This window comes from Thunnus maccoyii, chromosome 24, assembly GCF_910596095.1.
Source record: "Thunnus maccoyii chromosome 24, fThuMac1.1, whole genome shotgun sequence".
NCBI lineage: Eukaryota > Metazoa > Chordata > Actinopteri > Scombriformes > Scombridae > Thunnus > Thunnus maccoyii.
The window spans coordinates 205,041-227,222 of record NC_056556.1 but is presented as its reverse complement, the minus strand read 5'-3'; the positions used below and the strand labels follow the sequence as shown (position 1 = coordinate 227,222).

Here is a 22,182-nt window from a genome sequence, read left to right as displayed (position 1 = left end):
TCCTGGATGATTGTAGCTCACATCCAGCTCTCTCAGATGGGAGGGGTTGGAGCTCAGAGCTGAGGCCAGAGAAGCACAGCCTTCCTCTGTGATCAGACATCCTGACAGGCTGCAAACACACAAAACAACACACATGTCAGACAGTCTGAGAGTCCTGCTGTGTGCAGTCAGATACAACAACAAACTGTCTCCACACTAACTAACTAACTAAAAGATGAACTGAATCAGGGAGCTCCAGAAAGTTGAGCATCCAGCCAGATGGGAAAAGTCAGCAGCTGAGGGATGATTCAGCAGCATGTTTTTAGATGTGAACCCTCTAGGGGGGTCCGGGGTCATGACCCCCCAGGAAGAAAATGTTTTCAGCTTTAAAATGTGGATTTACAGTCGATGTTAGCAGGAGGATAAAGAGAAAAACTCACACTAGAATTAATGTAATCTGACTGCTACAGAAGTAATGTAAGAGGGACATCAGTTCACTGCACACAGCCAAGAGAGCAGAGCCGCGTCCAAAAGTGGATTAAAGTGCATTAATCCACTAAACTATAAAGTTCATCACACAAAACTCAGTGTTTCTCAGGTTGTGCTGAACAAAACTCAGGAGACTCAGCAGCACAAATATTCCTGTTCTCTATTTCTGTTTAGTCTTCAGGTTAGGCTAACGCACTGATGCTAACAATTGATGCTAACCCTCTGATGCTAACATACTGATGTTAACCCACTGATGCTAAAAATTGATGCTAACCCACTGATGCTGACCCATTAATGCTAACACACTGATGCTAACAAGTGATGCTAACCCACTGATGCTGACCCATTAATGCTAACACACTAATACTAACATACTGATGTTAACCAAATGATGCTAAAAAATGATGCTAACATGCTGATGTTAACCCACTGATGCTAAAAATTCATGCAAACAACTGATGCTAACCCACTGATGCTGACCCATTAATGCTAACACACTAATGCTAACAACTGATGCTAACAAATGATGCTAATCCACTGATGCTAACACACTGATGCTAACATACTGATGTTAACCCACTAATGTTGACCCATTAATGCTAACACACTGATGCCAACAATTGATGCTAACAAGTGATGCTAACCCACTGATGCTAACACACTAATGCTAACATACTGATGTTAACCCACTGATGCTAAAATATGATGCTAACATACTGATGTTAACCCACTGATGCTAAAAATTCATGCAAACAACTGATGCTAACAAGTGATGCTAATCCACTGATGCTAACACACTAATGCTAACAATTGATGCTAACATACTGATGTTAACCCAATGATGCTAAAAATTCATGCAAACAACTGATGCTAACCCACTGATGCTGACCCATTAATGCTAACACACTAATGCTAACAATTGATGCTAACACTGATGTTAACCCACTGATGCTAAAACTTGATACAAACAACTGATGCTGACCCATTGATGCTAACACACTAAAGCTAACATACTGATGTTAACCCACTGATGCTGACCCATTCATGCTAACACACTAATGCTAACATACTGATGTCAACCCACTGATGGTAAAATTGATGCTAATCCACTGATGCTAACACACTGATGCTGACCCATTAATGCTAACACACTAATGCTAACATACTGATGTTAACCCACTAATGCCAACAATTGATGCTGACAAGTGATGCTAACCCACTGATGCTGACCCATTAATGCTAACACACTGATGCTAAAATTGATGCTAACAACTGATGCTAACAAATGATGCTAACCCACTGATGCTAACACACTAATGCTAACAATTGATGCTAACATATTGATGTTAACCCACTGATGCTGACCCATTAATGCTAACACACTAATGCTAACAATTGATGCTAACATACTGATGTTAACCCACTGATGCTAAAAATTCATGCAAACAAGTGATGCTAACAAGTGATGCTAACACACTAATGCTAACAATTGATGCTAACATACTGATGTTAACCCAATGATGCTAAAAATTCATGCAAACAACTGATGCTAACCCACTGATGCTGACCCATTAATGCTAACACACTGATGCTAACAAATGATGCTAATCCACTGATGCTAACACACTAATGCTAACAATTGATGCTAACATACTGATGCTAACCCACTGATGCTGACCCATTAATTCTAACACACTGATGCTAAAATACTGATATTTACCCACTGATGCTAAAAATTGATGCTAACCCACTGATGCTGACCCATTAATGCTAACACACTAATGCTAACATACTGATGTTAACCCACTGATGCTAAAATATGATGCTAACATACTGATGTTAACCCACTGATGCTAAAAATTCATGCAAACAACTGATGCTAACAAGTGATGCTAATCCACTGATGCTAACACACTAATGCTAACAATTGATGCTAACATACTGATGTTAACCCAATGATGCTAAAAATTCATGCAAACAACTGATGCTAACCCACTGATGCTGACCCATTAATGCTAACACACTGATGCTAACAAATGATGCTAATCCACTGATGCTAACACACTAATGCTAACAATTGATGCTAACATACTGATGTTAACCCAATGATGCTAAAAATTCATGCAAACAACTGATGCTAACCCACTGATGCTGACCCATTAATGCTAACACACTGATGCTAACAAATGATGCTAATCCACTGATGCTGACCCATTAATTCTAACACACTGATGCTAACAAGTGATGCTAACCCATTAATGCTAACACACTGATGCTAACATACTGATGTTAACCCACTGATGCTAAAAATTGATGCAAACAACTGATGCTAACCCACTGATGCTGACCCATTAATGCTAACACACTAATGCTAACAACTGATGCTAACCCACTGATGCTGACCCATTAATTCTAACACACTGATGCTAACAAGTGATGCTAACCCATTAATGCTAACACACTGATGCTAACATACTGATGTTAACCCACTGATGCTAAAAATTGATGCAAACCACTGATGCTAACCCACTGATGCTGACCCATTAATGCTAACACACTGATGCTAACAACTGATGCTAACAAATGATGCTAATCCACTGATGCTAACAATTGATGCTAACATACTGATGTTAACCCACTGATGTTGACCCATTAATGCTAACACACTGATGCCAACAATTGATGCTAACAAGTGATGCTAACCCACTGATGCTGACCCATAAATGCTAACACACTAATGCTAACATACTGATATTTACCCACTGATGTTAAAAATTGATGCAAACAACTGATGCTAACCCACTGATGCTGACCCATTAATGCTAACACACTAATGCTAACATACTGATGTTAACCCACTGATGCTAAAATATGATGCTAACATACTGATGTTAACCCACTGATGCTAAAATATGATGCTAACATACTGATGTTAACCCACTGATGCTAAAAATTGATGCAAACAACTGATGCTAACCCACTGATGCTGACCCATTAATGCTAACACACTGATGCTAACAAATGATGCTAATCCACTGATGCTAACAATTGATGCTAACATACTGATGTTAACCCACTGATGTTGACCCATTAATGCTAACACACTGATGCCAACAATTGATGCTAACAAGTGATGCTAACCCACTGATGCTGACCCATAAATGCTAACACACTAATGCTAACATACTGATATTTACCCACTGATGTTAAAAATTGATGCAAACAACTGATGCTAACCCACTGATGCTGACCCATTAATGCTAACACACTAATGCTAACATACTGATGTTAACCCACTGATGCTAAAATATGATGCTAACATACTGATGTTAACCCACTGATGCTAAAATATGATGCTAACATACTGATGTTAACCCACTGATGCTAAAAATTGATGCAAACAACTGATGCTAACCCACTGATGCTGACCCATTAATGCTAACACACTAATGCTAACAATTGATGCTAACATACTGATGTTAACCCAATGATGCTAAAAATTCATGCAAACAACTGATGCTAACCCACTGATGCTGACCCATTAATGCTAACACACTGATGCTAACAAATGATGCTAATCCACTGATGCTAACACACTAATGCTAACAATTGATGCTAACATACTGATGTTAACCCAATGATGCTAAAAATTCATGCAAACAACTGATGCTAACCCACTGATGCTGACCCATTAATGCTAACACACTGATGCTAACAAATGATGCTAATCCACTGATGCTGACCCATTAATTCTAACACACTGATGCTAACAAGTGATGCTAACCCATTAATGCTAACACACTGATGCTAACAAGTGATGCTAATCCACTGATGCTAACACACTAATGCTAACAATTGATGCTAACATACTGATGTTAACCCAATGATGCTAAAAATTCATGCAAACAACTGATGCTAACCCACTGATGCTGACCCATTAATGCTAACACACTGATGCTAACAAATGATGCTAATCCACTGATGCTAACACACTAATGCTAACAATTGATGCTAACATACTGATGTTAACCCAATGATGCTAAAAATTCATGCAAACAACTGATGCTAACCCACTGATGCTGACCCATTAATGCTAACACACTGATGCTAACAAATGATGCTAATCCACTGATGCTAACACACTAATGCTAACAATTGATGCTAACATACTGATGTTAACCCAATGATGCTAAAAATTCATGCAAACAACTGATGCTAACCCACTGATGCTGACCCATTAATGCTAACACACTGATGCTAACAAATGATGCTAATCCACTGATGCTGACCCATTAATTCTAACACACTGATGCTAACAAGTGATGCTAACCCATTAATGCTAACACACTGATGCTAACATACTGATGTTAACCCACTGATGCTAAAAATTGATGCAAACAACTGATGCTAACCCACTGATGCTGACCCATTAATGCTAACACACTAATGCTAACAATTGATGCTAACATACTGATGTTAACCCACTGATGCTAAAAATTCATGCAAACAACTGATGCTAACAAGTGATGCTAATCCACTGATGCTAACACACTAATGCTAACAATTGATGCTAACATACTGATGTTAACCCAATGATGCTAAAAATTCATGCAAACAACTGATGCTAACCCACTGATGCTGACCCATTAATGCTAACACACTGATGCTAACAAATGATGCTAATCCACTGATGCTAACACACTAATGCTAACAATTGATGCTAACATACTGATGCTAACCCACTGATGCTGACCCATTAATTCTAACACACTGATGCTAAAATACTGATATTTACCCACTGATGCTAAAAATTGATGCTAACCCACTGATGCTGACCCATTAATGCTAACACACTAATGCTAACATACTGATGTTAACCCACTGATGCTAAAATATGATGCTAACATACTGATGTTAACCCACTGATGCTAAAATATGATGCTAACATACTGATGTTAACCCACTGATGCTAAAAATTGATGCAAACAACTGATGCTAACCCACTGATGCTGACCCATTAATGCTAACACACTAATGCTAACAATTGATGCTAACATACTGATGTTAACCCACTGATGCTAAAACTTGATACAAACAACTGATGCTAACCCACTGATGCTGACCCATTAATGCTAACACACTAATGCTAACAATTGATGCTAACATACTGATGTTAACCCACTGATGCTAAAACTTGATACAAACAACTGATGCTGACCCATTGATGCTAACACACTAAAGCTAACATACTGATGTTAATCCACTGATGCTAAAAATTGATACTAACCCACTGATGCTGACCCATTAATGCTAACACACTGATGCTAACCCACTTATGCTAACAACTGATGCTAATGTTTGTCTTATTGATTCATTGGCTTTATTTCTTCGCCCACTGTAGCGAGTGAATCTGTCTGTAGTGAAACCGGGGCTAACCTGTTCTGCCTCCGCAGGCTGCACTTCACTCAGCTGCCCGACAGACCTGCTGCTTCTTCCCACTTTAACCTGAATAACAAACCGGGGCTCGGTGCTCTGGTTGGATCCAAGAGAGCCGGGGCTAACGTTAGCTGGGAGGCTAGCGGAGGCTAACTGACTGTGCTTCCCTCCGGTCATGCTGCGGCTAACGCTCCGCTAGCCTCCCAGCTAGCCCCGGCTCTCCGTTTGGCTCCAGTGAAGTGGAGCCTGCGGAGGAAACACCGGGACTGTCAGGATGTAATAGTCCGTGGAGGAGCTGCGGTGTTCGGCTGCACAGATAGGAAACCCCTCGGCTGACAGGATGTACCACTCTGTTTGAAAAAAACCTTTTTCTTCTTCTTTGTGGTTTATAACAGCGGTTGGCAACCAGCGTATTAGGTGCATTACCGCCACCCTCTGCTTCAGACTGTGGACCAGAGATTAAATCCTACACATTAATCCTGTCTGTCTAATAAACTCAAAGAAAACTACTGCACCCCCTTGGCAGGTTCATTAAAGTTTTAATGCTGAGCTCCTGAACTCCAGTCTTCCTGAGTTCTTCCTTCATAATTTGTCTTTATTGATCATTAATACAATCTATGATTGCAGGTGTAATAGTCTCCTCAGCCAGCTGGAATAAAATATGTGCACATATCTGCATCAGCAAAAATGAGTCAAAAAGTAATCGTGTTAAATAATCGTGATCTCAATATTGACCAAAATAATCGTGAGTATGATTTTTGCCATAATCGAGCAGCTCTAGTTCTTATATTAACATAGTGAGCTTCAATCTCAATTTTTCATTTCTTCACATATTTATTATAAAATCATCTTTCAAACTAAACAAATCCTAATTTGATAATAAAATATGAATATATTATATAATGAATATGAATATATTTCACTCTAATAGGTTCTTCAAGGTCACCTGTGTAAAAGTTGTTTCTGTGTTTGTTTTATTTTATTTCATCTTCTGTTGAGAATTTCAATGAGTTCCTTTAAAATAAGCTGTTGGAATATCCAGGGTCTTTACTCCTCAGTCTTTGGTCTGAAGAGTAAAACCTATCAATAATAATGACATCATAATCCTATCAGAAACATGGTGTAGAGGTGATGTACCCACACACTGCCCTCCCAGCTACAGAGAGATTATTGCCCCTTCCCACAAATGATCTACTGTTAGTCCAGCAGAGACTCAGGACGACTCATTATATGCTACAAGTCACATTTACACAATTCACTACAAACTCTCAACATCAGAAAATAAAAAGAGATCTTCTCCCTACACAGAAGGATATATATCTATGTGCTGTGAGTCCCCTTACTTCTCTGATGACATGTTTCCCTGCCTTGAGTCACAGATATGTCATTACCAGGGGCAGCAAATATAATAATCTGTGGTGATTTTAACGCCCGGACTGGTGCACAACCTGAAGTCACCAGTAGTCAAGGAGACAGTTTGATCAGCCAGCAAGCTCCTACTATTCACCTCCATCTGCCTCCTAGAAACATCTTTGACACTGTGATGAACAGTAATGGGAGGGAGCTGCTACAACTGTGCAGAAGCCTCAGTCTGTATATGGTCAACGGTCGGGTAAGAGGGGACTCTTTGGGAAGGTTCACTTATTGTTCAACTGCTGGCAACAGCACTGTAGATTATATGATCACAGACATGGACCCCTTCTCTTTCACTGTATTCACAGTCAAGCCCCAAACCCCTTTATCAGACCACAACCAAATCACCCTCTTCCTCAAACACAACCATATCACACACACAAAACCCAGCAAGCTGTTCAACATACCCAGGACATACAGATGGGCCCCAGACAGCACTGAGCAATACCAAGAGGCCAGCAATAGTGAGGAGATTACATTATTACTACAAGAGTTGATAGAATAGCCCTACCCTCCCACTACTGAAGGCATATGTGAGGCTGTCCACAATATAAATGACATCTTCAACACAACAGCAAATAAAGATCAATTCAAACTACGTACAAACAAAAGAAAAACAACAAAAAAGAACCACTGGTTTGACAAAGAATGTCAAAACCTGAAAAACTAGTTAGAAACAAACAATCATATACGCCTTCAGTATTGTGAAGCACTTAAGACATAAAAATACAACCAGATGCAAAAAGATAAAGCATAGTGAGAAACAGCTGTGCCTACTTGAAGAGAGTATAGAGTCTAACTGGGACTTCTGGGACCAGTGGAACTCTGTCTGTCAGTCTGAGCCTGAGGAGCTGCTCATACAGGACCGAGACATATGGACTCAACATTTTCACACCTTATTTGGACCAAAACCACCAGGAACTGACTTACAAACCAAACAAATACTGGAAAAACTACTAAATATGGAATTGATATTCAAAGACCACCAGAACCCCCTAGATTTCCTCGTTACTATCAACCACCTGAAAACAAAACTGAAGACCCTCAAAAGCAAAAAAGCATGTGGGCCTGATGGGAGACTGAACCAAATGCTGAAATACAGAGAAAAATTCCACTTGTCTATTCTAAAATGATTCAACCTAATTGTGAGTGTGGGATATTTTGCTGAGAGTTGGAATAATGGTCTTATTACAGCTATATTTAAAAGTGGAGACAGATTTGAGCCTCAGAATTACAGCTGTGTCAGCAGCTGTATGGGCAAGCTGCTCTGCAGCATCATCAACTCCCGTATAGTTGAGTTCCTCAATGAGCACAATGTCCTGCATAAAAGTCAGATTGGATTCATGTCTAACCATCACACATCTGACCATATCTTCACCCTCATCACTCTCATTAACACACATGTGCACCACAATAAAAAGAACATTTATTCATGTTTTGTAGATTTGGTTGTATTTGGCATGAAGGGCTCTTTTATGGATTATTAGAGAGTGGCATAGGGGGTAAAACCTATGATCTCATTCAATCAATGTATCTGAATAACAGATGTGCAATTAAAATGTGAAACAGAAGGAGCAGATACTTCAGACAGTACCGTGGGGTGAAACAGGGCTGCAGTTTGAGCCCAACCCTTTTTAACATATATAGAAATACATTTGCACAACAAGTGCAAACATCCACAGCTGCTGGTGTGACTCTGCAGGACACAGGTCAAATGTCTGATGTTTGCTGATGACCTGGTTCTCCTGTCTCCCTCCAGAGAGGCTTACAGCAGAGCCTGGACATCCTCCACAAGTTCAGTCACACATGGGCCCTAACTGGAAATATGAACAAGACCAAAATATTGACTTTCCGAAAAAGATCCAACTGTCAGAACAACACATTCACATTAGGAAATATAGAAATGGAGCCAACAAAACATTCTACATATTTAGGCTTGAATATCAGTTCCACTGGACATTTTGGCTGTGAATGAGCTGAAGGAGAAGGCAAGAGGAGCTTTCTACCATCAAAAGAAAAATACCCACTGACCTTCCAGTTAGGACCTGGCTCAAAGTTCTACATTCAGTAATAGAGCCAATAATGTTATATGGTAGTGAAGTGTGGGGTCCACTTACCAGCCAAGACCTCCCAACATGGGACAAACAGCCGCTGGAAGCCCTGCATGCAGAACTGTGCACAAACATACTGAGAGTCCACAGACACACAGCCAATAATGCCTGCAGGGCAGAACTAGATCAATACCCTTTAATAATTAAAATCCACAAACACCTTCAATCTAGCGACTCCCAGTCCTCCCAGTACAAAGCCCTTCAGTGGCACCAGTTGAACAAAGATCAGAGTCCCCTCTGCCAGCTGCTGCTGAAGCTCTGCCCACACACACCAAAAACAATCTGACCAACCAAATCATCTCAAAACTAAAAGAAAATGATATCAACTCACAAAGTAAATTAGAATAGTATTTGAGCCTAAACAGAGAGTCCATGGTGGCAGAGTACCTGACCACCGTGACTGATAGAAAACTGAGGAAAACGCTGACAATGTACAGACTGAGTGGACACAGTCTGGCCATAGAAACAGGCCGTCACAGGCAGAACAGGCTCCCCAGGGAGGCCAGGCTGCCTTCACTTTGTCAGAAAACAGCTTCCTGTTATACTGGGACAAATATAAATCATATCAATCATATATATCCTGAGTTTATCCACCTCCCTGATCTTCACAAACTGTCCTATCTATGTGGGGAGAAAAGTCAATGTGCAGTAAAAGCTGCAAAATATATTAAGTCTTCTCATAATCTGAGAGAAACAAGCTCTGTAGTAAATGTTTCTGTGTGATTACATCTGTAAAAATGCCTTTTATTATATTTCATATTATTGTTGATATTTGCATATTATTGTATAATTATGAATCATCTGTTTATAATTTTCTGTACTGATTTGGCAATATAGGTTTCTGATCTGTCAATAAAGCTTATTTGAATTTGAATTTGACAGAGATGAAGATGAGATTAAGAAGCAACAGAAACTTGAGCTCCTACTTCAGCAAATGATTTAATTGCTTTTAGATCAAGTTTAGTATCAAGAGTTTTATATTGAATTCAATGTAAATAATTTGGGAACAATTTGTGAAAGTTTCAAGTCAACGTGAGAAACCAGAAAACTAAAATCAACAAAGCAAACTTTGGGAGAAGCTGGTTATCTGACTAGCTAACTGCTAACAACACCAACTGTCAACTGTCAGCTACCAACTGCCACGAGACTCAGACCTAAACCAGGACAAGTAAAGAAAATGGACCCAGAACAACTCCAACCAGATGGATGGAGTCTAGATAGTCTGGTGATCCACTACCCAGAGCAGGGGTTCTCAACTGGTCTCAGCCCAGGACCCACATTTTCCCATGTATTATCCAGGTATTAACGTTATCTCCGTGTCTCTCTGGGAAGTAGTCGTCAAACCGAGCTTGAAGTTTATTGAGATGCACCTTGATCATTTTTTTTCAAGTCATTTTTGGCCGTGGTGTCCAGCTGCTGTGCTTCCTGGCAAGCGTTTGGAAACATGTCCAGTCTGTCTTTGGATAAATGATTCACCTACAGTGTGATCTTTTTCTTGAACGCAACAATTTTGTCTGACTGTTCAAAAATGTTGTGTCCTTTCCCCTGCATAGACACGTTTAACATGTTGAGGTGCTCAAAAATATCAGCAAGATATGCAACAAGTGCGAGCCAGGTGTCGTTGTCAAACAGTTCAGCATATGAGGAGTTAGGGCTACCGCTAGCAGCTACCGCTAGCAGCTACCGCTAGCAGCTACCGCTAGCAGCTACCGCTAGCAGCTACCGCTAGCAGCTACCGCTAGCAGCTACCGCTAGCAGCTACCGCTAGCAGCTACCGCTAGCAGCTACCGCTAGCAGCTACCGCTAGCAGCTACCGCTAGCAGCTACCGCTAGCAGCTACCGCTAGCAGCTACCGCTAGCCAGGCTATGAGGCGTTTAGGGAACATCGGTAAATTGTAGCATCTACCACTAGCCTGCAAATGAGGCATTTAGGAAACATCGGTAAATTGTAGCATCTACCACTAGCCTGCAAATGAGGCGTTTAGGAAACATCGGTAAATTGTAGCATCTACCACTAGCCTGCAAATGAGGCGTTTAGGAAACATCGGTAAATTGTAAACATCTACCGCTAGCCTGCATGTGAGGTGTTTAGGAAACATCTGTAAATTGTAGAGGCCAACAACAGCCTACACGTGAGGCGTTTAGGGAACATCGGTAAATTGCAGTGTCTACCGATAGTCTGCCTGTGAGGCGTTTAGGGAACATCGGTAAATTGTAGCGTCTACCAACGGTCTGTATCATGAGGTGTTTTGGGAATATCAGTAAATTGTATCATCTACTGACAGTCTGTATCATGAGACATTCCTCTGAAATCATATTTTTCTCTTTTAAATCATCTTGCAATGACTTTTACAGTGGTTTACTTTCAGTATCAGATTTAGTTGTAATTCCAATTATGTTAGAAAGAGATCATTTGTATGCTCATCATTCCAATCAGTTTCCACTATATATTAGCACTCTTTACTACAAAGAACACTATAGTCTTATGACTTGAAAGTACTCTGACCTTGTTCAGATGGTCAGGAAAAGATGCAAAAACTGAATCACAACTTCCTTCACACGCACGTTTGCCCAGTTCTGTCAGAATCATTTGTCCTAAAATGACTGTCCTAATGAAGAACTGTAGTGCCATTTGGCTCAAAATCCTTCCGTCTGACAGCTATGCCCAAGCTAAGGCTGGGCAATATAACCAAAATCTCAGATCTCGATATAGCTCATTTCGTATCCTGATAACGATACCTATCCTGATGTAACACATTTTAATTCAATGAATAAATAGTTGGTCTATGTCCCTGTGTGTGTGCAGCGCAGCAGAGGAGAGACAGACAGTGATACGCTACTGTAAGTGCAATAAAAGCTTTGCGAGTATAAAGCCAAGAAGAATAATTTATCAATGTAATTCTTGCAAAAGATGGACAGACTCCAAATGATGAAAAATATTGCAGTAAAGAGTGTGATTTGTGTTATAATTTTCTTTAAAGTAAATTATACCAATAATGAGGTCACTGTTAAACCTGCAGTGCAGAACTTTCACATATGAAAGAACGTCTGTTACATTCAAGCCAAATGAGTTCACACAATGCTGATTAAGCCAATCACAGCGAGCGACTGTATTTCAAAGTATACAGTCTCATGTCGAGTGCAACATTCCCACACTGGCTGTTTGACCGTTAATTGTGTGACTTTTCTAGACTTTCCAAATGTTATCGGACCAAATGGATCAAATTCTGATGGTGAAACGAGTCATTTTGCAGAAGTTGTATGACGCTCCAAACAATTTATCCACCGTTCTACAGCTGCAACAGTAGGTTACTGGGACAAATCCTGGTGGACCGATGGGCTGTCAAAAAATATGTTTTTGGGCCGTTTGACCGTCAAAACATATCTGTGTTTACCGGCCCTCTCTGTGTGCCTATCAGGCCGTATTCAGACCACATCAGGTGTTGCAGCACCGCTGCAGGGTTGAGTGGAGGTGTGTGGGGGTGTGGACGTGTTTTTGCTCTAAAATGTAACCACTATGAAACAATCAGAAAATAACGTTTTATTGATCTGATTCACTGGCTCTCTCACTACCACCGCTCCCTCTCTTCATTCACTCTCTAGCTCACCCGACCACAGCTTCTCTCTCTCTCGTCTTTTTAAAAATGAGTCAGGAAGCCGACAGAAAAGTCTAACTTTACTTTTAATGTTATCAAACAGAGAGAAATGTCCTCCCCTCATCCCAGTAACGTCTTTGTACTCAGGCAATCACAGCCGAGCCCCCCTTTACTCTCACTGTCAGAAGGGGGAGACAAAAGTCCCACATTCCAGCTTTAAGTAAATATCACATTTAACACCTGGTCACTTAGTGCTTCAATAATTATTCAGTAACATCAAGTTTTCTTTAGGTAGCCATCATCACGATGGTGTCAGGTCATTTTCAGGATAGTTTGAAGCAATATTTCATGTTCACTAACTTGCGTAACAGTAAAATACAATAAAATTGTCACTTACATGTGAAAAGTAATCCTGCAATGCCTGTTTTGAATGTTTTCCCTGTTTGTATAGCTAAATGCAGCACATGCCTGCAGCATTTTTCCAAGCAGTCGACTGTCTCTGTTGACCGCCCCAATATGGTGACTATGCAACACATGAAATCCTTGAACACGGTATCTACGTTTCTATATCTATGGTTGTAGTGCTGGGAAAGCATGTAAGGCAATTTGTGCATATTTGAAATGGGCTTAAAAGCTAATGTGTATATACTATAAAACGTAAAAGGCCAGATATGTGCTTTCATTTGAAATGTACATGTACAAAAAAAGGGAAAGAGACAATTTAGCTCAGAAATGTTCATTTTAGTCATTGTAAGGGTTGTTTAATTCTGTGTGTGCGTAATGTGATGGACAATGAAACAAGGAAATTAAGATTGTAGGATAACTGCTCTGCAGCCTTTTATTCGGGCTGTTTTGTGTTTATCTTTGAGGGACGATTCTATCTGTGAGTGGAGCTGCTTCGTCTGCCATCCAGATCGTCATCGCTGCCCGTGGGTGCCTTCATCTTGTCGGGATGCTGACATGTGGATGTTGTGCTGTTCCAAGGGGGCAGTAGGAACCAAATCAAAGGGAACCTTACTAAGGAGAATCATATTTTATTTTTATTTTTCCTGAGATCTCAGATTATTTTTTTCTTCTTGGGCCCAAGAAAGTCTAAAAACTGACTACAACTGATGTCAAACTCAAGGTGGACAAACAATGTTAAAGCAACATTTGAAGCGAAGGAACTCAAGACCAAATAAGACTTATAACCTTAAGGGAACTTAAGGAAAAGTTCAAAGGGAAAACAAAGACTATCAAGAACCGATAACTGATAATAAGTGTATTTTGGTCCAAGAGAGGATACATCTAATTTATGTATGAAGCACTGAGAGTTGAACACTTCTTAATTTCTAATTTACTGCAATTCTGGTTGTACATTCATTCATGTTTAATTTGATTTCTGTGGTATAATTGAGTTGAAGATTTGCATCAGACAAATAAATGTAGTTTTTTCTAAAGAGATGCTTTGAATGTATAAAAAGAAGCAATCAGGAAAATGAAACAGGACAAAATGCCTTTATAAATATATTTTCCATTTTTTTTCCTGAATCAGCTGTTGTGTGTTTTCTGTGGGCTGGAAGTCTTACTTCTGTCTTTGTAGAGTCTGTTACCACCAATCTCCTTACTGAACCTAGTGAATTTAGTGAACCTAGGAATCTGAGTGAACCTGTAGACATGACGCAAGCATATATTCAAATACACACACAGGTTATTATAGTTTTCTCTTTTCAATAGCCTCTTATTTCTATACTATTTTTGAATTCCATGTCCAGTTTGGTTTAGCTTTAGTTTAGTTTCTGTAGTTTTTAATTTTTTTTTATTAGTTTTGTTTTTAATCACAGATTGTTGGAGAGCGTATCAAAGACTGTCGCAAGATGGTTCCATCCATTATCAAGTCAACCATAGGCAACACTTTGTGCATCCACAGACAGGGTCTCATACACAACACATTGAGAGAGCCTGGTGTAGTTATAAGGAAAACATCTAGCACTTCAAGGGGAACCGAACGCCCACAAATGCTGTGTTTTCATGTCAAAAACTTTGTAAAAGTTACTCCCCCTCTTGAGACTTTTAATGAGAATGAGACTTTTTAAATGGGCAATTAGTAACTTTATTCTTGATTATGAAGTTGTATTTCTTTGAAATTAGCAATTTATGGTGGCTACAATAAAAAAAAAATGGACATCTGGGAAATCTGGCACAAAGTTGGACTGATCTGCTGAAATTATACAGAAATTTGTGAGAATGTAAATGGTTAAAAAATATACTTCAATTTACTGTCCTGCAGAAGTTGGACAGAAACTACTTGGAAATTAAGCGGAAATAACTCACTTCAATGTAGTGGTCTGCTCAGTAGGAACTAGACAGAAACTACTTGGAAGTTAAGCTGCAACAACTCACTTACAATTAAATTTGAGGTAAATGTTTCAGGGTAACTTCAAAGAAGTTTCAAAGAAGTTACTTGCCAATTATCACTTGATTACCATGAAGTTTGAGGACCTGTAAAATGAAGTGTTACCAAAATCTTTAAAATCATCTCTGGTATTAAATAATTCAACAACAAAAACAAAAGAAAAGAATAAAAATCTGCATGAAAAGTAATTCTCTATTACTGAAGTTTAGTAAAAATTGAAGTGTAGTAAAAACTACACAGGTTTAATGTTAATCCTCTAAAATCGTTCAGATTTTAAATGTTCATCTGTTGAACAAGTTGATGAATCCTGACCTGAGTGTTTCCCTGTTGGAAAACTTCTGCCGATCAGAAATCCTGACATTAGAGAGGCTGAACCTTATAGTTTAGAAAAATATCTCAAAGACAAATTGTGACTTGATCTGACCTGAGATTTTCCAGTGTACAGTGTAGACTCTCCAGTCCAGCAGACAGCTGCTTCAGTCCTGAATCCTGCAGGTTGTTGTTACTGAGGTCAAGCTCTCTCAGACTACAGGACTGGGAGCTGAGAACTGAGGACAGAGCTGCACAGCTTCTCTCTGAGAGGTCACAGCCACTCAGCCTGGAGAGACAATAATGAACAAAAAGATAAATAATCTTTGTTAAAATGCTGATTCTGGACTCTTGGTGATGCTGGATATAAATTCTTTTCTCAGCTCTGGTTAAAATCTTTGCTGTTCTATTCTAAACATCTTGGAGACCTGACAGTTAAATATGACAAAATCTGTGATAAACAGACATGTAATGATGAAAATCACGTGACATCAAAGCAAATATCAGTTTCTCTATCTCAGCCAGAGTTCATATATGTGTGCTGTAAAGTATATGAAGCTGAATCAAAGAAAGATAAACTAGAAAATTCAAACATTTTCTTTCCTGTGAAAAATAAAATCCTGGTGGAAAACTTCTGCCAATCAGAAATCCTGACATTAGAGAGGCTGAACCTTATAGTTTAGAAAAATATCTCAAAGACAAACTGTGACTTGATCTAACCTGAGATTGTCCAGTGTACAGTGTGGACTCTCCAGTCCAGCAGACAGCTGCTTCAGTCCTGAATCCTGCAGGTTGTTGTTACTGAGGTCTAGCTCTCTCAGACTAGAGGACTGGGAGCTGAGAACTGAGGACAGAGCTGCACAGCTTCTCTCTGAGAGGTTACAGCCACTCAGCCTGGAGAGACAATAATGAACAAAAAGATAAATAATCTTTGTTAAAATGCTGATTCCAGACTCTTGCTGATGCTGGATATAAATTCTTTTCTCAGCTCTGGTTAAAATCTTTGCTGTTCTATTCTAAACATCTTGGAGACCTGACAGTTAAATATGACAAAATCTGTGATAAACAGACATGTAATAATGTAAATCGCGTGACATCAGAGCAAAGATCAGTTTCTCTATCTCAGCCGGAGTTCATATATTTGTGCTGTAAAGTATATGAAGCTGAATCAAAGAAAGATAAACTAGAAAATTCAAACATTTTCTTTCCTGTGAAAAATAAAACCCTGGTGGAAAACTTCTGCCAATCAGAAATCCTGACATTAGAGAGGCTGAACCTTATAGTTTAGAAAAATATCTCAAAGACAAACTGAAAAAAACAAGTAGGAAGTTCTTTATTTTTCCTCCTGTTGAAAAATAGCAGAGTATTTAAAAAATAATAAATAAATAATAAATACACTATCTGTGTACTTACAGAGCTTTGTTGGAAGCTTTGATCACTGGCAGCAGCCTCAGAAGAGCCTCCTCTGAAGCAGAGTATTTCTTCAGGTCAAACACATCCAGATCTTTTTCTGATGACAGTAAGATGAAGACCAGAGCTGACCACTGAGCAGGAGACAGTTTATCTGTGGAGAGACGTCCTGATCTCAGGTATGTTTGGATGTCCTCCACTAGAGAACGATCATTCAGTTCATTCAGACAGTGGAACAGATTGATGCTTCTCTCTGCAGACAGATCCTCACTGATCTTCTCCTTGATGTACTCAATTGTTTCCTGATTGGTCTGTGAGCTACTTCCTGTCTGTGTCAGCAGGCCTCTTAGGAGAGTCTGATTGGTCTGCAGTGAAAGACCCAGGAGGAAGCGGAGGAACAAGTCCAGGTGTCCATTTGGACTCTGTAAGGCCTCGTTCACAGCACTCTGGTAGAAATGTGTTGATTTGCCTCTGAACACTTCAGACTTCTGGGATGTTGTTTGTTCTTCTGCCAGCAGATTGACTCCAGAGTTGATGAATGTCAGATGGACATGAAGAGCAGCCAGAAACTCCTGAACGCTCAGATGGATGAAGCAGAACACCGTTTCTGGAAACATCCCACAATCCTCCTGTTTAAAGACCTGTGTGAACATTCCTGAGCACACTGAGGCTGCTTTGATATCAATGTCACACTCTGTCAGGTCTGATTCATAGAAGATCAGGTTGCCTTTCTGCAGCTGCTCAAAAGCCAGTTTTCCCAGAGACTCAATCATCTTCCTGCTCTCTGGACTCCAATGTGGATCTGTCTCAGCTCCTCCATCATACTTGACATTCTTCAGTTTGGACTGAAGCACCACGAGGCAAACGTACATCTCAGTCATGGTCTTGGGCAGCTCTCCTCCCCCTCTGTTTTTCAACACATGCTCCAGAACTGTAGCAGTGATCCAGCAGAAGACTGGGATGTGGCACATGATGTGGAGGCTTCGTGATGTCTTGATGTGGGAGATGATGGTGCTGGCCTGCTTCTCATCTCTGAATCTCTTCCTGAAGTACTCCTCCTTCTGTGGGTCAGTGAACCCTCTGACCTCTGTCACCATGCCAACACACTCAGGAGGGATCTGATTGGCTGCTGCAGGCCGTGTGGTTATCCAGAGGCGAGCAGAGGGAAGCAGTTTCCCCCTGATGAGGTTTGTCATTAGCACATCCACTGAGGTGGACTCTTTAACATCAGTCAGGATCTCATTGTTCTTGAAGTCCAGAGGAAGTCGACACTCATCCAGACCGTCAAAGATGAACAGAACCTGGAACTCTTCAAACCTGCAGATTCCTGCTTCTTTGGTTTCAGTAAAGAAGTGATGAACAAGTTCCACCAAGCTGTACTTTTTCTCTTTCACCACATTCAGCTCTCTGAAAGTAAATGGAAATGTGAACTGTATGTCCTGGTTGGCTTTGTCTTCAGCCCAGTCCAGAGTGAACTTCTGTGTTAAGACTGTTTTCCCAATGCCAGCCACTCCCTTTGTCATCACTGTTCTGATTGGTTGATCTCTTCCAGGTGAGGCTTTAAAGATGTCTTCTTGTCTGATTGTTGTTTCTGGTCTGTCTGGTTTCCTGGTTGCTGTTTCAATCTGTCTGACCTCATGTTCATCATTGACATCTGCAGTCCCTCCCTCTGTGATGTAGAGCTCTGTGTAGATCTGATTCAGAAGGGTTTGGTTTCCTGCTTTAGCAATCCCCTCGAACACACACTGGAACCTCTTCTTCAGGTTAGATTTAAGTTTACGTCGACACCTGCCAGCAGGAGTCCCTGAATGAACACACAAGAAATAAAACCATTTATTAATTAATAAAGAAAATATGACAGTTTAATTCCCCCTAAAGATGCATACATAAACATATATTATTCCATCTCTTGAGACATCAGTAAATGTCTCATTTATCCATCATGTTAAATCTTTATAGAAATCCTCTTACTGCTCTGCAGACGGTCAGCCAGCTCCTCCTGCTTCATTCTCCTCAGGAAAAGCAGTGTGATCTTCAGAAATGCGTCTCTGCTGCTCCTCCTCTGCTCTTCCTCCTCACCATCCAACACCTCCTCATCCTCCTTCTGACCCTCTAAGCATTCTGGGTAATCTGGACTCAGAACCTTCTGCATCTTCTTCAGCTCGTTCTTCACAAAAGTGACGATGTTTTCCTCCAGCAGCTGGAACAGAATACTATATGAATGACACAATCAAACTGAAATTATGAAGCAAACATCAGATCCATGTTGGACAGACTGACAATCCACTGGTCTACAAAGTGCAGCATGGAGATGATTGTGAACAGAATAGATGTTAAAGTAGTTGTTGTACATGTACAGACCATAAATATGGAGTCCAGGTGTGTTTGATGCTGCTGGGCAGACTGACCACTGGGAACCTCTGAGCTCTCCGGGTCCACTCTGTGGAGGAATCATGAAGAATGAGCTCACATTATGTCTGTCCACACAGAGACAAACACAAGCTAAAAGGTCCATCAAGTGATATTTGGATGTGAACAGAGAATCAGATGACTCCCTGTAGTGGTAAAGCTTTACTGGTCCTGCTGATCCCACTGAGAATCAACAGCTCAGTCTGTTTGTAGCTTTCAGCTCAGAGTCAGTTTGGTTTAGTCCCAACAGCTCTCACCAACCCTCCATAAAGCTCTCCCTCCCTCACTGTACACTGCTGAAGTGCCCTGGAGCAAGGCAGATAGAGCCAGTGTGTGGTTGTATCAGACGGTTGTAGGGACACAAACTTTAAGCAACTTCCTTGATTGATTGATTGGTGGCACATAATGAAAGCTTCAAACTGCAGCAGGGAACGAGCAGTCCTCTACACCCACTTACAACAACACACCTGCCAACCCTGGATGAATTTTTTGACTTCAGCAACCTACAAGCATCAGATGTGAATCACTGCTGTTCGCACAGTTAATTATTGTACATAATTTGCATACATGCAGCAGTCAAACAAACAAAAAAGTGATGGAAGCACTGATATGAAAATTCTACCAATAACAGATTGTTTACAGAATTATCTGCAGATACTGTTAGTTGGTCATTTATGGCTGTTTGTCCATTTGTCTTTCACCTGCCTAAACACAGATTACCAAGGAACACAGTTTCACTCAGACTACACACTAACCTCCCACTACTGCTGCATTTATATACTTTCTATTGTCTGCACCTTCACAATCACCAAACTTTAAGACTATTTGATCTTTAAAACATGATTTTCAGCTCATTTGAAAAGATAATTATAATGTTGCTGTAAAACCCAAACCAGCATAAACAGACTATTGTGTGACTGTGGTGAAATAAATATTTTAGAGCTGGTTAATAAACTGTCCTCATTATAGAAAGGTTATTACTTAATGATATGATGAGCTAATAACAATACACACACATACACACACTGCTCCTTCAGTATCTCATGGTGACTTTTCCTTTCTTCCTCTCCTCACTTCAAACTGTCCTCAGTGAAAACCGGCCAGGTCACTTCTCATGTGTACGTGTCACCAAGGCGGCGGGTAATGTAGGTTATTTTACACCCTACACTGCACACTGGTAAAGTCCTGCCTGTTTTTGCGTACCTTAAAGTAACAATTCGTACTAGCGTACTTTGATGTCAAAATGCGTGCCTGCGGGTTGGCAGGTCTGCAACATGAGAACAAAAGTCATCTGAAAGTAAATTCAGTTCACTGCTGGAAGTGAAACGTCCAAAGACTCTCTGAGGTAAATGTGCCAAAACGTTTCTTTGGAGAACTTCAATAACAAAGATTGCATCAGAGTTCAGAAATCTGTGTCTTACTCACATCAGAAATATCAATAAATGATCCAAATCTCAAATAATCCAACTGACAACCGTTTATCCTGTTTTAGATTTTAGCTCATATTGTCCTGATTTTAATACTGAGAACAACTTACTTTTGATCAGATGAATGTTGTTGTTTAAATTCAATGAAAGCGTCCTTTGACTGGTCGCTCTTCAAGGACACACAGCTGGGTTCAGGTCCAGGGGAATCTGGTCTCTGATGGATCCTGGTAGAAAAACACCACTTATAATTTTTTACATCTCATGTATTCAGTAAAATTCATCTTTTTTGAACAGTTTTCAATAAAACAGCAACGCATGCACACTGCACTTTACATACACTCATGTTTTATACTCATGTTTATACTATTTTATCTATTACTATTTTAAATATTTATTTTTTTCTTACTGCATTGTCAAGGAGCTAAAACCTTCAATCTCAAATAATCCAACTGACAACTATTAATCCTGTTTTAGATTTTAGCTCATATTGTCCTGATTTTAATACTGAGAACAACTTACTTTTTATCAGATGAATGTTGTTGTTTAAAATAAATAAATTCATCCTTTGACCGGTCGCTCTTGAAGGACACACAGCTGGGTTCAGGTCCAGGTTCAGGTCCAGGTCCAGGTCCAGGTCCAGCAGAGTCTGGTCTGTGCTGCCTCCTTGTTCTTCAACACAACACACACAGAGCTTTGAGTGTGAATAATGATGGTGGAGAACAGTGATGGACAGTTAGAGATCCTCATCTCACCTCTGAGCTTTGGTCTGGCTGTCATGTTCCCCACACAGAGAGCTTTTAGAGGGAGGGACTCCCTCCTCTCTGTCCTCACACTGATCCATGCTGCTGAAGTCACATCCACATCAGTCACACACACTTTCTGCCTTCACCTGGAGAGGAAACACAAATCATCCTTTACGTCATTTCTCCTGTCAAACCCTAAATATCAGCTGCTCCTCCTGTGATTGGCTGTTATTTTCTGTTATATATCAGTGTGAATGCAGCCAGACAGCAGTGTGACGCAGAGAAAGCTGCCATCAGCTGCTGTACTTCTACTATCAGTCCACTAGATGGCATCATGAAGCTGCAGTGAAGTGAAGAGCAGCACACATGATGCATGGAGGAGGATTTACATCCACTGACTGAATCTGAGAGGAAACTTCATTAATTCATTCATTAGCAGGGATTCTAACACTGTGCAGCAAGAAA

The 22,182-nt window shown here is 40.2% G+C and overlaps 1 protein-coding gene and 1 long non-coding RNA gene across 3 annotated transcripts in view; both read right to left on the bottom strand.

The window, feature by feature from the left end:
• LOC121891677 (NLR family CARD domain-containing protein 3-like) overlaps nucleotides 1–22,182 on the bottom strand; it is a 408,525-nt gene that overhangs the window by 384,509 nt on the left and 1,834 nt on the right. The window contains exons 2-5 of one of the 2 annotated variants that reach the window (XM_042404202.1): nucleotides 21,727–21,863; nucleotides 21,494–21,643; nucleotides 21,085–21,198; nucleotides 19,500–19,578 (exon numbers count right to left, since the gene is read on the bottom strand). In XM_042404202.1, the coding sequence (XP_042260136.1) occupies nucleotides 19,500–19,578; nucleotides 21,085–21,198; nucleotides 21,494–21,643; nucleotides 21,727–21,815 (432 nt within the window). In that variant the 5' untranslated portion in view covers nucleotides 21,816–21,863. The remainder of the gene's footprint in view (nucleotides 1–19,499; nucleotides 19,579–21,084; nucleotides 21,199–21,493; nucleotides 21,644–21,726; nucleotides 21,864–22,182) is intronic. The other variant, XM_042404204.1, reaches the window with a different exon arrangement.
• LOC121891761 lies at nucleotides 8,731–10,170 on the bottom strand. The gene is made up of 2 exons (XR_006094141.1): nucleotides 9,435–10,170; nucleotides 8,731–9,134 (listed from the first exon to the last, which is right to left on the bottom strand). It is a non-coding gene; the product is annotated as an uncharacterized LOC121891761 (long non-coding RNA).